Source organism: Nelumbo lutea, chromosome 1 (genome assembly GCF_056320005.1).
Source record: "Nelumbo lutea isolate HS-2025 chromosome 1, American lotus-T2T, whole genome shotgun sequence".
NCBI lineage: Eukaryota > Viridiplantae > Streptophyta > Magnoliopsida > Proteales > Nelumbonaceae > Nelumbo > Nelumbo lutea.
Window position 1 is genome coordinate 186,194,155 of NC_142684.1, and position 18,118 is coordinate 186,212,272.

The 18,118-nt window shown below is 37.5% G+C and overlaps 1 protein-coding gene across 1 annotated transcript; it reads left to right on the forward strand.

Moving 5' to 3' along the window:
* The first annotated feature begins 998 nt into the window (after positions 1 to 998).
* ATSTE24 (Peptidase family M48 family protein) lies at positions 999 to 16,946 on the forward strand. The gene is made up of 14 exons (XM_088961536.1): positions 999 to 1,271; positions 1,874 to 2,021; positions 2,160 to 2,244; positions 2,335 to 2,430; positions 3,019 to 3,084; positions 3,251 to 3,349; positions 3,864 to 3,977; positions 4,170 to 4,280; positions 7,265 to 7,327; positions 10,977 to 11,069; positions 13,491 to 13,604; positions 15,229 to 15,300; positions 15,408 to 15,473; positions 16,451 to 16,946. The coding sequence occupies exons 1-14, from the start codon at positions 1,241 to 1,243 to the stop codon at positions 16,565 to 16,567; spliced, it is 1,275 nt and encodes a 424-aa protein (XP_088817662.1). The 5' UTR covers positions 999 to 1,240; the 3' UTR covers positions 16,568 to 16,946.
* The last annotated feature ends 1,172 nt before the right edge of the window (positions 16,947 to 18,118 follow it).

Genomic DNA, 18,118 nt, shown 5'->3' on the forward strand with positions numbered 1-18,118 from the left:
GAATATCTTAAAGTGACCTCTTTTCAATTCATTTAATACCAATAACCTATTACCCTATTTGCCCTCATTTTTATATATTTAAATATAGAGGGGCAAATTTTCCCCTAAAAAAATTCAGAAATATTATTGAGCCATTTGTGCTTTTTAAAGTAGATGTTTTTGAGCTGTAGCTGACCTAGGCAATCGAACCGTTCTGCCTAGGAACCGTCCAAGCAACCAGTTCCATTTTACCCCAAACCCGGTCCTTGGCAAAAAATTATTGAATTGGTCAGTGACCTGCTGACTTAGGCGGTCAAACCGTTGACCCATTTGACCTACTCAAGCTTTTGGGTGTTTTTTATTTAAACCATTTAAGTATTTTTTTCCAAGCCATCTTTATAACCAGATAGTCGAATCTCTGACCCGATCAACAATTTTTGGTTATTTTTTATTTTAATTTTTTTATTGGAACGGACCATCTATTCTAACCGGTGTCCAAAACGGTTCCGGTTCAGGATAGTTTTTTAAAACCTTGCTTTTGGATGATCTTTCAAACGAACTTATCTATACGGGTTGATTAAATAAAGGGTAAATGTATGATACCGGAATTTTGGTAATAAGAATTGGAATTTCAATTCTGGATGTTGGGATGTGCTGAATTCGTATGTATTAAAATACATGCGGATGTTCATTTCGTATGGATTTGAAACTCTACCCTCGAGGCGAAATTTACAATTAATTTTTGCTTGCTTTGTAAAAATTTTGAAACTCTATTTCAGCCAATTTACAATTTACAAAATACATAGAGGCGAAATTTGAGCAATTTCCAGGAAAAATGAGAGAGGACCGGTTTGGAAGAGTAGGTTTTGTGTCTGATTTGCAGACGAAGATGGCATCGAAAGAGTCTGTCTGTCTCAATTTGTGGTATTTTTCGAGCAGTAAAAATGTGAGAAAGAAGTAAAACTAAACGATGGATAGCCGATAGCCCAGTATATAAATTCGGGTTTAACTGTTGAAGTAGTAAGTACGGCAGTGTGGAAATCCAAAGATGGTTCATCTTTTTATCTTCGTACTTAAGCAAAATGGATAACCGATTGCATCTGCCTTAAACTAACATGCGCTGGTGTGCTACGCATTTCTAAAATTCCCAGTTTTCAACCAACGCGCAAACAAAAGCATCTCTTCGACTCTTCATAGTTTCCCCTCTCTCTCTCTCTCTCTCTTGTGAGCTTGCGCGCTCTGCACTTCTGAATCTGCTGCAATGGCGTTTCCGTACATGGAATCTGTCGTAGGTAGGGTTTCTCGCCATTCTGCTTCTTTGCTTTTCTTTCCCTTCCCTTTATTGTTCTTCTTTTTGTTAGAGCCTTGGTTCTTCTCTGAAAATGATTGAAGCGTGCTTCCGATTCTTGTTTTTATTCTTTATTGGTAATTTTCTTGGTTCATTTGGTCTCTTCGATCTTCTCTTCGGATTGCTCTTTGTGTTATTGAGCTTAGTATGGTTCAGTTGTTTGATATGGATATCCAGGTCATACCTTGTTGGTTCTCTGTTGGGGTTTTCTTTCTTAGTAATTCTCATGCCAGTTTTTGCCGCTGGTGTAGATGAAATACGCCTATGGTTTTCCGTCTTGGTGACATAGTTGGGCCAGAAACACCTTCAAAATTTGCTTTTGAATATGCCGAATCTCATCATTCCCATTTCCTCTCCCCAGATTGGGATTCTCTCTCTTCTTTTTTATTTTTCCTCACTTTGGTTCTCTGCTAAAAAAATTATCCCTTTTTTATTCTTTCTGCTGATACCTGCCTGCTGTGAGTCTTTCTCTTGAACCTTCAGTATGTGGTTGAACTTTCTTCTGAGCCTTGTAGTTTCTTAGTAATCGGAGATTTCTTTTTGCAGGTTTTATGATTTTGATGTATATTTTCGAAACATACTTGGATATACGGCAACATCGTTCTCTGGAGCTGCCTAACCTTCCTAAACCTTTGGAAGGTGTGATCAGTCAAGAAAAATTTGAAAAGTCCCGAGCTTATAGCCTTGATAAAAGGTATGTCGTCCTCCTCCATCGCTTCTCTTACACGTGGAAGTTGTTTCTTTGAAGTTCTATTTTTTTTTCATGATTTGATATGCTTCAACACGTTTAACTGGCTTCTGTTTCTACTGGTCTATTTCTTATCTCTTTCAGCCATTTTCACTTTATTCATGAGGCTGTAACCATACTAATGGACACCGCAATTTTGTTTTTTGGTATATTGCCGTGGTTTTGGAAGGTGAGTTGGTTAGGATTTGTCGCAGCAACTTCTTTTTCTTCTATTTTGGTGACGGATCGTACTAACCTCATCTGCTTCTTTTGTCTATAGAGATCAGCAGAATTTCTTATCTACACCAACCTCAATCCTGAGAATGAAATACTTCACACTCTTGCCTTTCTGGCCGGTGTTATGATTTGGTCACAGGTTTGGATATAAGCGTCCATAATTTCTCTGAAAATAAGATTGCTTATTTGTTCAGTTTTGGGGACAGAATAGTCACTAAAAGAACAATATTTGTATAATTTACAGAGATATAAACCACTACTTGGGTTACTGAGAGGCTTCACCATGATATACAAAATAGTCAACCGCCTTCAATTAAAGTTAATACATGAAATTTATAAAATGCTTCATCATGAGAACAGAAAACAATTGTTTTCCTTTTGTTTAGCCAGGTGCTACCTTGTTTGTTTGCACAGGCATATGTATGGTTGTGCAAACCTATTTATGTGCATATATACAATACAAGATTATATTGTAAAGAATTAAACTCCTAAGTCAGTACTACCTCTACTACTACTACTACTACTACTACTACTACTACTACTACTACTACTACTACTACTACTACTACCACTACTACTACTACTACTACCACTACTACTACTTCTACTACCACCACCACTTGTTTGTGGTTTGTTGAATTCCATAACACCTCTATATAATAAGCCAATGATCCTATGTTATTCTTAATAGTTTGAATAGTGACTTTTTTATAATTTTCTTATGCAGATTACTGACTTGCCGTTCTCTCTGTACTCGACATTTGTGATTGAATCTCGGCATGGTTTCAATAAAGTCCGTACTTTGATCTTTTTCATGTCAGCCATGTTCTTGTCATGCTTCCCTTGCACATTGGATTTCCTTTGGGAGGCTCTTCTGCAATGTCTAGTTTCTTGACTTGTTTGTCAACTTGATTTTTGGTGTTTCTAAGTTTTTTTCCATCTTTTTTCTTGTTTTGCAGCAAACAATTTGGCTATTCTTTAAGGACATGTTCAAAGGAATCTGCCTTTCTATTTTACTTGGACCACCAATTGTGGCTACAATCATTGTAATAGTTCAGGTAATACTGTTTGCTGGAGAGTCAGAGAGATTCATTTGATTACATTTAGTTAAAGAAAATACCCTGGGGTTTTGTAGTTCTAGGAAAATGCATGAGCATAATCTCTCTGGAAATGCTGTTTATTTTATTGAGATTGTCAGGAGCTACATTCTTAGGCCTACTAAGGCATGGAATTTTGTCGTTGTGTTCATGGTAGGGGGCAAAATAAATTGCATTTTCTAAATGGTGAGCATTTTGATCTATATTGTTTCATATGTTGATGTGAAAAGTACATGACGAAAATGTATTTTAGTGGCATTAATCACGGTGTCTTGTGCATTTCATATATTACAGAAAACAGTGGTCATGTTGGTGGTTTATGCACTTAGCACATTTAACACTGGGAAGAGATCAGCCAAATGCCTTTTAGATATATTTGTTTATTTCTTTTCTGTAATTCATCTTCTATATCACTATCTGTATAGATTGATGCTCCTGTGATTGAATTATTCTAATTTCAACTTCATTGATGCAGAAAGGAGGTCCATACTTGGCTATCTATCTTTGGGGTTTTATGTTTGTTTTGTCCCTTGTGATGATGACACTATACCCTGTTTTAATTGCTCCACTTTTCAACAAGTTTACACCTGTAAGCATTTTTGTTTACTTTTTTGTCTTATATAGATAACTGATGACTTTGAATTGCATATATAGCTGTTTAATTAAGATATTATTTTACATTTCATGTATTTCTCCTGAAAAAGAGATCTATTTAGGTGTATTTTTACTTGATTAATGGTGCCTTTTCCATTTTTCTGTTGGACTACTGGTGCTCTGATAGCTTCCTGATGGAGAACTTCGTCAGAGAATTGAGACTCTTGCTTCCTCACTCAAGTTCCCTTTAAAGAAGCTTTTTGTTGTTGATGGATCAATGAGGTCAAGCCATAGCAATGTAAGGACTTAACTTTCTTTGATGTGTTTTATTTTGCACAAGTTGCTTCTTTTAGATTTTATGTTTTGACATAGAGCTATCAATTAATCCACTCTTAGCTATTTGTTCTGCATTTTACAAATTTCCTATCTTTCTAATATCATTGTCATAATTCTTAAATGGCCCAGAGACTATTAGAATATTTATTGTATATAACTTATCTTTGTAAAAAGAGGTGATGTAGATGCACAAAAATTAAAGAAGAAAGAAAGAAAAGTGAAAGAGAAAGAGAAAGAGAAAGAGAAAGAGAAAGAGAAAGAGAAAGAGAAAGGACCTATTCCATGATTGGCCAGTTGATGTAGAGTGGAAGAGTCAAAATTGAACTATTCTGGATTTTTATATGTTTTTGAAATTTTAGACAGAAGGGGTATTTTGGTTACTCAACATGTCTGTGGGTCTGATCTAGTAATTTGATTTGTCTAGTTATAATTTATTTGTTTTTAAAATATAGAAGTCATTATTTAAGTTTATAGGAATTATTATATTTTCTTATAGTATTTATACATGTGTAAAGTGCAAAAGTGTGAAGGATGAATTAATAAAATTTATTTGAGATCTTACAACTTTTGCTATGTGCAGAGTCATTCCTATGATCTAGAGTGATTTTAGGTACTCTGTTGAGTGATTCTGTTTTCCCTCCTCTTTGCTTTGCCCATTTATTTTCTTTTTAATCATTCAAGAAGCCATTATGGCTATGAAGTATTAACAGCCATAAGTTCTTCATTAAAAGTTTTATTCAACATTCTCAAAGGACTGGAATGGTCTAGGTGTTTTTTTTTTTTCATCAAAACACAAAATTTTCCCATTGCATCCGTTTTCTTCTTTTTGTACCAAACCTTTTTTAACTGCTCCCATATTTGGCCACCTCCCATAGATCTTCATTAACCTTCCATCCCTTCAAATATCATCTCAAAAGTCCATCTAGAACCCTAGATTCCATAATTTTTAAAATTTTCTTATTGTAGAATTTTTGTCCTTTTGTGCAAGACATGCTTTAAGTCAGGGATAAGGCTTAGATGATGATGACGTGCAAGATATACTTTGAACCTAACCAAACTTGGTTGCCCTTTACAACTATCCATTCTAGCCTTACCTATAAAATTTCTTTAAAAATTCCTATCCTAGACATATTTTCTCTATTTTGAAGTTTTTTTACTGTCCTTGAACAAACGTGCAATTCTTGCAATTAAGTCACCCTTTCTAACTTAACCGTTTTTTATTTCTTAGTTCTGAATCACCTATTAATCCATCCTAATTCTCCTTGTCCTAGACTCATCATTTGCTCAGTCAAGTCCTACATCAATTGGTACCAGAACTATTGGTCCTAAATCCAGTCTATTAATTAAATTCTCCATGGTCTCCACTTGAAACACATTGAAGGAAAACTGGTTTGAAACAGGAGTTAACCTTCAAGTTCAAAGAGGGAGAGATTCTCTGAAACTAAAGCAGGAGTTAACCTTCAAGGTACAAGGCATAACTGTGTGATAGTTAATACAATAAATTACCTTTTTCAAAAAAAGTACAAGACATAACTCTGTAAGAAGTTAAGGTAATCAGCAATGTGCTCTTTGTTTTTGGTACCCTACTGCCTACAGTTGTGGATAGTAAGTATCTTCTTTATCACTTTAATGAAATCTTTTTAGTGTTAGCTATCCAAAAAAGGCTTCAATGCTGGTGGTTTCACTGACATACTAGATTATTATTATTATTATTTTTTGATCAGTAGCAACACTAGTTTGAATGGCTAAAGGAAAACAGTGGGGGTTAATCCTTCCAAAAATTGTACCTTTTGCACGGATAGATCTGGATTTCTTAACTGCTCAGTTGAAACCTTATGATGCCAAATGCTTCGTATGGTTTAATTACAAAATTAATGGTTTCAGTTTATACATTTGCTCAAAATATATGCAATTCAGAGAGGAGGGTCCAGGAGTTTCTTTATTGCACTTAGTCTTCACATGCCGTCGATATGCCATATAGAGACAAAACATATTATGGCACTGCACTAGAGCTGCCATCCTTTGGAGCATTTTGGGAGAAAGGAATGCAAGTATATTTGAAGATAAAGATATGGGCATACACTTATAAAAAAAAAAAAAGATAAAGATATGGGCATCAGCTCATTCATTAATTTGCTGATGGTGAAAATTGTCCACTGGGTATTGGCATGTGAGGAATTTAAAAGTGTTACTTGAGCTGTTAAGAGGTTGACAAAATAGTGGCAGCGTTCCAGACTAGAGCCCTAAGTAGCCAAGAGGAGTGGAAGGCTCCTAACAGGGGAACTTAAAACCAAATTTCAATGGCAGCAGCTTGGGCAACCTGGAATGGCGGGCATTGGAGGACTAGTTAGGGATCACAGTGGTAATATCCTGCTTAGCATTTCAAGTCTAATTGGTTTTGGCAATTCTTGGAAGGCTGAAATATTATCTTTTGTTACAAGGGATGAAACTTGCAATCACAAAGGGGTCGACAGAAATTATCATTGAAGGAGATTGCCAAGTCCTATTAGAGACATGAGGAAATACCTTAGACATATAGAAGTTTTGTTAGGCAAGTTCAGAATCTTTGACACAATCTGAACAGTTCATTAAGATGGTTCCTCGGTCTGCAAATGCTTTGGCAGATGCTTTACTAAGTTGGGTAGACTGTAGACAGGGAATTTATAGTTTGGAAAACACCAGACCCGGGATTTTCTTTGTAATATTCTAAGATAAACCAATTTTGTTATCTCCATTTCATTTATTCTTTGCTTCCCCTGTTATCGAGCTTTTTGGATGGTGGGCTATTTCAATGAAATTCTTGTTGATTGCTATTAATTCCTTTTCCTTTGTTGCACTCTAATAGCTGCAAATGTACATATGTGCTTCTTGTTAATTTTTCCTTTGTATCTACAGTTTTTTTTAATATTATTCTTTCTGTCTAACTCATGTATTGATGCCTGGCAGGCTTACATGTATGGGTTTTTTAATAACAAGCGCATCGTCCTTTATGACACATTGATTCAGCAGGTTTGAGGCACTTCTTACTTTGATCGGTAACCAAAGGAATTTTGTTGATAAAAAGCAATGTACAAGATGTGCATCATAGTTGCAGAGTAAGAATGCAAGTGAAAAGATAAGATCAAATATAGCTAGAGGAAGTCTTACAAACAAAGCCTTCTCCATTAATATCCCCTTCCCCATCTAGTTACATTATCACCCCAGACGATATTCTCCCTTTCTTAAATCCTGTCTTGCTACCCCTTCTTTTTCTATCTATTTTATTTTTGTTGGTTGGATTGAATAGGAATTTGAAAAGCCTTACTTTTTCAATCATTATTCTGTTTATGTTGCTTCTATCATTTATCAAAACATGATTACCATATCATGTGATTAGGTTTGTTCTCTGTTAGAAGGTAGGAAGTAGGGCTGAGAGGATATGACTTCATTCGTGTTTGGAAAAAAAAAACTTAGACAGTTTTTTTTTTTTGTTTGAGTTAGATTTAGGTAATTTGTGGAACAAAAGAAGGCATAAAATGCAGCCCACAGAAGATATTGAAGAGGAAATTAGAAAGTGTTGAGGTACAAAAGAATTCAAACTAGAGAAAAGTATACCGATTAAGAAAAGATGGAGAAAAGGAAGAAATTTTGAGCTACCTGAACATGTGCCTTGGAGAATCCTTAGCGATGTAGGACTTACTGGTTTGATACCAAAGTGATGTAGGATGGATTGCGAACGTGTGCTTTGCTGCCAAATTGATATAGGGTAGTTCACTCAAGATGGGCTTGTAGAGCTAGGAATCAGATTTAGATAGGTGAATGGTTGGATAGATTTGGTTAGATTTGGTTAGGAAGGGTTGTGGGATTTTGAAATTCCTTTGGCTCTTGAGTTGGTTAATTCTCTAGATGGGGTTTGCCTTGACCTTTCTAATTTGGTGAAAGAATTTGGTTCCTAAAGGAAAATTTTCTTGTGCTTCAGTTTTTTTGATCTCTTACTTACACTTTGTCAGTTTCTACTCCTTTACTGTTAAAGAAATCTGAAGTGAACTGATCCTTCTCAAAGTCGGAGCCTTTTGTTGGGAAGTGTACCATATGAACATCAATACCTAGTTGGTGCTTATCTACTCATGTTTATCCCCTTTGTTATGCTAGTGGAGAGAGCACCTTCCATTTGCTAATCTCTTTCTTTTGTTGCCAACATTCTTTTTTGCATTTCATTTTTTTAACTTTATTTTTTTGATGCAGGTGTTTCCTCCGATGGAATTGGTGAACCTCTTTTAATCAAATTTCTTCAATCCTCTAATAAAGAGAGGCTGATAAAAAATCTCCAATAAAGAGAGGCAAAGTAATGTGGAGATGCACCAGGGCAGAAGTATTGTGGTCTATATGTGGTGAAAGGAATGGGAGATTGTTTGAGACAAAATCCAAGATAAAACTAAAACTACAATCATAGAAAATAATGCATTGAAAATCATCCATTGGCTCAAAATAACATGGCTCTTCATTGACTTCACCATCGATGATGTCATCTGTGGTTGCAATGGATTGCCAACTTCTTAGTCTTTTGTGATGTTGTCTTCTCCCAGTTGAAATGACTACCAAAACACTTGATTAAGCTTAACTTCGATGGATACAGTAGGACTAACCTATAGGAAATTAGGAATAGGAGGGGCTTTGTAGAAATTATAATGGAAAAATATTGCTTTCTTCTCTGGATTAGTAGGTTATTGGAATTCAACAAGGTTGAAGGGGGGGGGTCCAATATTGAAATTATAATGGAAACAATATTGCTAAAGATCTAAAGATCTAAACTACACAAACTTGCAAGTTGAATGCGGGGGGGGGGGATTTAATGGAGATAATGGAGCTCAAGAGAAACAGAAGCATTAATGTAACATGGATCCACAGATTGGCTAATGGATTGACAGATGCATTGGCAAAACAAAGGGTGAATAGAAAGGGTTTATTTTGGGGTGGGGAAGGGAATCTTTGATGTATACAGTTTCTGTATTAGCCATCCCAATCTCAGGGATGTAGCCATTTGTTTATATATCTCTTCCATGAATAATTTTTTTTTACTAATCAAGGAAAAAAAACAATTTTATATGGGATAGGCTTATGGGGTTAAAAGATTGGGGAGGGCTGGATTAGATTGGATTTTGAATCCAACCTAGAGTAGGTGATTTAGAAAAAGTGTTTCACGGGGCTAATCGACGAGGCCCTGTGCGACGCTCGATGGGGTCGAGAAAGCCTACAAATGCAAGCAACAACACACAAAAGGCAACAAGAAGGCAGACAAATTAGACAAAAGGCAACTTGTATTGCATTAATCAGTGGTGAGCACAAGCACACAGTATAGTGTCGAGGGGGTCTCGCGCTTAACCTTTACACGCTTATGACTCACTCGACTACCTACCTCCCCTCAAAGAGTACGTTAAGCTTTTGGTGGTCTGCTTGAAGATAACATCAATTCTCCCAAAAATCTTACAGGCGAAAATGACGGTGATGTCCCTTAATGTAAGCCTGCCAAGTGTAGGCAAGGCTAAGCCTGTGTCAGACCATAACAGGCTCCCCCACTCAATCCATTGTCGTCCTCGACAATGGCTCTTCTTGTGAATGGGCGTTTGTGTCCCGCGCCATCCACTTGTCTACTAGTTCCAGGGCTCTCCTAGCCAACCCGGGTCTTGCCTACGTCGGTGTCCATTTATGGGGACAAAACCATTTCACCATCCCGGCTTGCCTGGACTTCACCCCCTGTGTTGAGGTTACTCAAACCGCACAATGGTTATGCAGTTGAATTGTGTGAGAAGGGCCCTCGAAGAAATTGGATGTGTGCTCTACCAGTTCCAGGGCTCTCCTGGCCAACCCGGGTCTTGCCTATGTTGGTGTCCATTTATGGGGATAAAACCATTTCACCATGCCGGCTTGCTTGGACTTCACCCCTTGTGTTGAGGTTACTCAAACCGCGCAATGGCTATGCAGTTGAATTGTGTGAGAAGGGCCCTCGAAGAAATTGGATGTGTGCTTCGCGGAGGTCCGCCCCATGTATCATCTTTACCTCAAGGCTCGATCGTCTTCTTGGTAGCTTTTTGGTGGTGCTACCGAACACGCTGAGATAGGTCTACTTCTGTTGTTGGTGATGTGTCATGGGTACCCTTTCACCATGCTGGCCTGCAAACTTCACCTCGCCGTGTGCGGGTTACTCAAACCTAGTCCATGGCTTATGCTCTCTTCAGGAGAATCTAATGAAATAATTTTTTGGTAATCTATCTAATGAAAGAATGTGACTTGAAGAGTTTGGCTATGGAACTTACCTAAATCGGTTCTTCAAACGTAATAAGACTATGGCTATACAAGAATGAAGAAAATAACCTTGCTGTCCAGAAATACAAACATACGTAAACAATTCAAAGAATTCCAATCTTGACTCCTTAGATCCTGCACCACTTATGTTCCTTGCCTTCTTCCACCACCAATGCTGCTGCTTGTTAAATTTCTCCTTTCATTCAATATGTCTTCCTTTTTGGCCTTTCCCTTGCCCTTAGTGTCATTTAGTGCCTAATCACTTTGTCCTTGAATTTCAGTACAACTTATATTGAGGTTTTTAAGTAATATTTTTCTTACATACAGATGCATACATTCACATATTTTATCTCACATGGCTAAGTTCATTTTGCAGTGCAAAAACGAGGAGGAAGTTGTTGCAGTTATTGCCCATGAACTTGGTCATTGGAAGCTTAACCACACGATGTATTCATTTATAGCTGTTCAGGTATATATATATATATATATCCACCCTATGCAAAGTTTGAAATTTATTAATGCCCCAATTCCTCAAATCATATGCTGAGCTAATTTGCACTTGAAGATGAGATGCATTAATTATTAGTTTTTTTTTTTAAGAACATAATTGGTGAAAATGAATTTAATCCAGACTCAATTGGGGAGCCCAGTGCACGAGGCTCCCGCCAAGTGGAGGGACCGCTATACACAACCTTAATCCAAACACAATTGACTTCTTATATTTCTATTTAACTAAATAAACACAAAATTTGACATAAATATGATAAAGTTTTGGTGTTAACTGTTGCTTTGCATGCTTTGGTGGTTCTTTTAAAAGTCAAAACCCCAAATGCAAGATATGGAACAAACATGTCTTTCACTGTTTTGTTGGTTCACATACCTAGCTCCCTAACTTAAATATGAATTCAAATATGGTGCAGTTGGTTAATCACTTTTTTATCAGCAAATAAGAATTTTATTAATTTCAAAGATAATATTAAGGTACAAGAGATAGGTATCAGCACTGCAATGACCCAAACTGCAAACAATTACAGCACTGCCCAGAACAAAGCAGATCTATCTGCTCCCTGTTTTGCTAGGGTATCTGCCAAACCATTTGCAGTTCTTTTCACCCAACCAAACTGAGAATTGAACCTCCTTGCAAGTAGGTCAATTTCCCTAAAGATAAATTTGAGCTTCCAAGGTGCTGAAGTGATTTGCTTTGCCCAAGAAATGACCAGTAGTGAATCTCCTTCAATTTCTAAATCTGTTGCTCCAATCCACTCAGCCAGCTTTAATCCTTGTAGGGGAGCCATAGTTTCAGCCTGAATTGAGTCACCAATACCTATTGGTCTCGAGAATAGTGCCACAACTTCTCCTTGATGATTTCTAAGCACAGTAAACACACCCCCTATACCGCCCTTCCTGGGTTGCCAAAGGAACTCCCATCAAAGTTTAGTTATAGTTTATTTAGTTCAGGTGGTTTCCACTCCACTCTCACCAGGAACTCCCATCAAAGTTTAGTTTTAGTTTATTTAGTGCAGGTGGTTTCCACTCCACCCTCACAATTTCTTTTGGTACATCTGTTTGTGCCACTTCAGTCCAGTTCCTGAGAATGTCATTTGTGGAGATGTTCTTGAATATTCCATGGTCATCACCCAATGTGCAGCTCTGATTTTTACGGCTTCAATGACTTCCACCTTTGATTTGCTTTTTTCAAAGAAAATTCTTTGATTTCCTTCCTCCCATGTAGTCTACACCATAGCAGCTCTTGCTGCCTTCCATAAATACTTTCCCCTTTTTCTTTGTTGCCTCAGGAAGGTAGGGCTGAAAAGACTTGCTACATCCTGTGGGGGAGCTCATCTGCATCCAAAGAGAACAAAAGTATTCCCAAATACAAGAAACATAAGAGTAAGGTAGGGTTTCACCACAAGCCTTACAAAGGACACACACATGAGGAGAAAGGCATTTGTTTGGCCTTCTTTTCTGTAGCACTAGCACATCACAGGTGTTTACCTTCGCTAGGAACACTTCCCAACAGAAGGCTTGTAGGGATCAGTTTGCACCAGATTACTCTGAATGGGAAATTCACCCCCAAAGTTTCAGGGTGAGTGAGCAGACTGAAGAAGAGGCACAAGAGAATAAGCCATCAGAGGCTGGGGACCAAATTTTTTTTGTCAGCTGAATTTTGGTCTAATTGGACCTTCTCCAAGGTTGAGATCAAAAGCATTAGGGAAACACATTCGTTATCTCTCAGATCCCTTCTGAAACCTAGGTCCCAAGAAAGACCCAAGTCTGAAAGCACACCAAAGGGGTGTAAACGGATCAATTCAAATAGGATCAGGCAATATCCGAATTCGAATCCAATTAAATATTCAAATGTTCGATTCGATTCGAATTCGATTAATTAATTATTTTATATATACAAATCATATAAAATATTTATATATTATATATAAGAATTAAATAGTCGGCCGAATTCGGATATTTATCGAATTGAATCAGGTCATATCCGAATTCGACTGATTAGATATTTGAATTAAATCGAAATTGGATTTTTGAATACCGTTGACACCCCTCACCAACCCGAGCAACAGTGAGAGAAAAAGAAGGCCTAAGCTCATGTTTGGATTATTTGGCAAACTTGTTTTAATACTATGCTTATGTTAGATGTACTTGGGTAGTGGCAGACATAGAACCTCATTAATAAAGATTTATTTTTGTAAGATGTCCTTGTTAATAGAATGTGCTTCTAAGTTGTAACAAAATGCAATTTGTCTGGTGCCATTATAATTGATATTTGTGCCATGTGCAACCACCTAATGTCTAATGACATCATTATCCTGAGCTTCTGGGTGGGGGTTATCTGGTACTTTTAGCTTTCTTTAATTACACTGTTGTGTTACTGTAGGTTCTCACATTTTTACAATTTGGAGGATATACTCTTGTGAGGAACTCAAAGGATCTATTTGAGAGTTTTGGTTTTGATACTCAACCAGTACTCATTGGACTGATCATATTTCAGGTAAGAAATTATCTTGGACCCTTTTTCAACTTAAAAGGAACCTATATAGGTGTGTATCTTGAGTATGCACTCATATATTGATCTGATCTAGACATGAAAGTTATTTGCTACTTCTTGATTTACTAAGACATGTTGGTCATTGCTATTCTTGATTGTCTTCATGTAAATTCAGTAGGCATTTCCAGACAAGTAATTTGTACTCAAGGTGGATTTTTGTATTGAATATTCAGAGAAGTGTTATTAAAGCATTGACTAGTCAACAACTAGTCACTTGGGTTGAACTAAGCATCAACTAGGTCAACTGGCTTGACCATAGTTTTCAAGGTGCCAAGGCTAAGCTAGGTAACAGGGGGGCACCTTGCTGCCTATGGCACCCACCTAGATGATGAGTTTTTCTTTTTCATAATAAAAATATAAATACCATTTCCTAGGTTTCATTGCAACCAGCAGTTATCTTTAACTAATAATTACCAGTAATCCTCATGAAATAAGTCTAAACCTCATACCAAAACATTGAATATCAACATATTTATGAGAAAAATAATATGAAAGAAAAGAAAACATACAAAACATAGGGCTAAGCCCTTGTTTTTGGAAATAAAAAAGAAGTTAAGACCTTTTTATCCCAGAAGAAAGGACTTCAGTTGCTCTTGTGGTCACACAGGTCATTAGTGGCTGCTAAAGACACTTGAAGTTTGAACTACTCTCAACTCTCAAGGTGGATGCCATCTTGAGTTGAAACTATGAATCAAATCCAAGTGTAAGAGCATAGACTTGCAATATTCATCAAAAAAAGAGCATAGACTTGCAAATCGCCATAGACCTGGATAAGTCCACCCAGTTCAGACTGGTTTAATAAATAACCTGCGAAAACATGTATTAGAAAATTCTAGAAACATCTTATTAAGGAAAATATAAATAGGGGCCCCATGCCCAGATGGGGACCCAAGACCCAAATACTGGGGGGGGGGACCCAGATCCTCTTTTTCCTTTCCTCCCCTCTCCTCTTTCACACCACTGACGTTCTCTCTTCTCTGAGATCATCAACCATCTGCGGAGAATTATTGGGGGGGGGGGGGCTGATCCCTTGCCAGAGGGTATGTAGTGCAGCTCCACCAAGTGTCCGTACCAAATCAATGTTCCAACACCAATTGGAGGTGAAAGATCATAGTGGGATGGGATAATCATAATTTCCTGTTCTTTATTAATTTCAGGCCATCTTTTTATTTTGTTTTGTAAACTCGTTGAATTCCTAACATTCTGTACTACAGGGTTGTATTTATGTTGTGAAAGTAATTTATTTTTGACCTTTTGAGTAGGTTGGAGATTTTATTACTCAGGCAATTTTAGGGGAAAAACATCATTTTCTAGGTGGTATTATGTAAAATATTACATCCATGCAACAGATTCCAGCAAATCGACTAGTTGTCCTTTTATTTGTAATTTCAATGAGAGATTAAAAGAATAGCTCTTCGACATTGATCTTTGATTGAGCTGATATTAGGAAATTGCTTCTTGCTAACTGATTTTTTTTATTTCGATGATTACTGGTGTACTGAAGGAAGACATGAATATTTTATCGCACTTTTTCCTATTTTTCTGACGTGATTATTCTTGTCTACAGCATACTGTAATACCTTTTCAGCATCTTGTGAGCTTTGGTCTTAATCTTGTGAGCCGATCATTTGAGTTTCAGGTAAGGATTTTTTTTGTTACATTATTGACCGAAGTCTTAATCTTGTGAGCTTTGCTCTTATTCTCACCCTTGGGGATATTTTTCTTTATTATTATTTTTTAACTCAGGCCGATGCCTTTGCCAAGAAGCTTGGTTTGGCCAAACCCCTTCGTGCAGGTCTTGTGAAACTGCAGGTGAATTTGTTAACTCTATAATCTCTTTGAAAATATGCAAATGCATTGGAAATTTGGAATGCGTTTTCATAGAAGTATTTCGTTTAGGCTGTATTGTCTACTATTATGTGCATTATGCTTTTCGAACAGAACTCTTCCTTGCCTTCTAATAGACTTTCTTTATACTGTTGAACACTATGTTCAGCCATCTTTGGTCCTATTGTCTTTTGCTTTGCTTGAAGTTATGTAGAAATTTGTTTCTTCATTTTCTTTTTATTTGGGGGGAGGGTTAAGGGTGTCAATGGACTGGTTTTGGATTGGACCCCGTCCAAACCAGTATCAATTTGGACGGATTGGAAGGGCCAACAAGACATTGATTTGGACCAGTCCAGACTTAATGGTCCAAAGTATCTATTGGGTTGGACCTGGTCCATTATATTGGATTGGGTTGGATTGAGCCACTATCTGGTCCATTGATAAAAGATAAGAACATAGGTGTCCATGGGCCAGGTTTGGATTAGAATTAATCTAAATTAAAACAAATTTGAACAGATTGGATGGTCCAGACATTGAATTGGACCAGTCCAAAATGGTCCAAAATATTCATTGGAGTGGATTGGACCTGATCCATTTGTAATGGACTCACATTGGACTGGATTGAATTGGATCAAATCCAGTCCACTTGACACCCCTGGGGAGGGGGTGTGGATGAGTTTAAAATAACGAAGATACAAGATTTCTGGGCTATTATCCATCTGGCATAGTTCAAATATATTTCTGGGTGATTTTGGGGGGGTTTCAGCAAATATGATTGTTTTCTATGATGGAATTTCTTTTGAATGTGCTCTGCACTAAGGTGGTGTTTGGACGTGCTATCTGTTTTTAAATGGGCTTTTTAAGTACTTTTTGAATTAGATGAGCATATTTGAGCATTTGCTGTGACCATCTTTTTGGTGCCTGTTATTTCTTTACTCATCAGAGGTCTGCATGGTTTTCAGGAGGAAAATTTGTCGGCAATGAACACAGATCCATGGTACTCGGCTTACCACTATTCTCATCCTCCACTTGTTGAGAGACTTGCAGCGCTTGATGAATCTAATAAGAAAGAAGAATGACAAAAGGGTGGGACCTACAGAATGTCTCGATGGCAAATGAACAAAAAAGCATTCTGCCACAACGGAAAGCTCATTTCTTATCGTGGCCATGGCGGACCCCACTGCAAGCATGAGATGAGCAGCAATCAATTTTCTCGTTTCTCCTTCGAAAATAGAATCCATTTGAATTTTTCAATTTAGTTGGAACTTGCAGTTGTGCTGTATCACAATCGAGTTATAGGAGTCGGCAACACTTCTTTGGTTAACGCTCAATACAGAATGGAAAAAAGGAACAGAGGTTAGTGAAGCTTTGGTCATATGGCCGAGGCTCTTTTAGGTGGTATATGCTTGATCTTATGTTACAGTTTCAAAATAACCCGACTGGATAATCTTCGGCTGACCTTGAGCTTGTCGCATGATAACACTTTTTCAGGCATCTAATGCAAGGTTCAAAAAACTGTTACGTATCGGTTGATATGCATTGTATCGGGAGCACCCCCGACCTGCCCCTACAGAGAGTGTACGAGGTTTTGACCGGTTTAGGGGGTGGAGGAACTTTAAACCGGCCCTCTGAACTGGATTTGAAAAAAAATAAATAAATAAAACCTATACTCCCTGGGTGCTCCTTACCGGTGTATCGGGCATATTGACATTTAGAACAGTGATCGAACGTCCAAAAAATTTCATTTTCAAACGTATAATTCATTTGTGTTTCGATTTTAATACAAACTCTGATAAGGTAAAATAGGTCTGAAATGGTAAGACATGAACGTGGTCAGATGCATTTGATAGCCCATAGGCCATAGCCAAAGTCTTAAATGCCTTAAAATCTTTTTGAAAAGACCTGTGAACGAGTCGAGAAAACCATCTTCCACCATTATAGACTAATACTTCTTTTCCAATGAGCATTGGATACATCCTTGGTGATGGTGTTGGAATGGTATACATATAAGGTGTGGTTTTCATGTGGATCACGTGTACCAAAGAGTGGTTTTCATTCGTGATAAGTGATCCAGCTCAGTGTGCATGATTTTGTTTCCAGGTCATCCACAGTCTTTCTAATCAATTTGTTGTCCTTTCTTTTCTTGTGCACGAAAACGGCCTTGTATTTTCTAGGAAAAAACCCACTGTCTGACCCCATTGATGAATGATAAGAGATGCAGAGATGCGAATTCTGGCCATTGGAATATCTCTAAAGAATCTGGCGTGTTTGGGAAGCTCCGAGGTATTTGGTTTGTCAAACATATATCTCGCGAGACCTCGGAAGATGTGTTTGAAGTCCTCTAACAGTTCGTTTGGTTTGTGTGACCTAGATGAGAAAATAGGAATATTAATCGAATATTTCTATTTTCTCATGTTTGTTTTAGGAGACATGTTGTGATGTGGCGAGAATGCCATTCTCAAAATATGGGATGCGGGGTCTCACCAAATAGGTGTCACCCCGCTGTTCTCATCTCCCCACCTTTGCAACAGTCTGAACTCCAACCACCTATATCCTTCATCTTTGGCAAAGTTTATGGTCTACGTAAGCACTTCCATGTGTTTCAGGCGCTTAATGGACAAGGAGCATGG

Excerpts from the sequence above, each read along its gene's own strand:
- ATSTE24 (XM_088961536.1), top strand. The coding sequence starts at position 1,241 with ATGGCGTTTCCGTACATGGAATCTGTCGTAG. Across the intron at positions 3,978-4,169 it reads TTTTCAACAAGTTTACACCT|CTTCCTGATGGAGAACTTCG; the intron begins GTAAGCATTTTT and ends GTGCTCTGATAG. Across the intron at positions 4,281-7,264 it reads TGAGGTCAAGCCATAGCAAT|GCTTACATGTATGGGTTTTT; the intron begins GTAAGGACTTAA and ends GATGCCTGGCAG.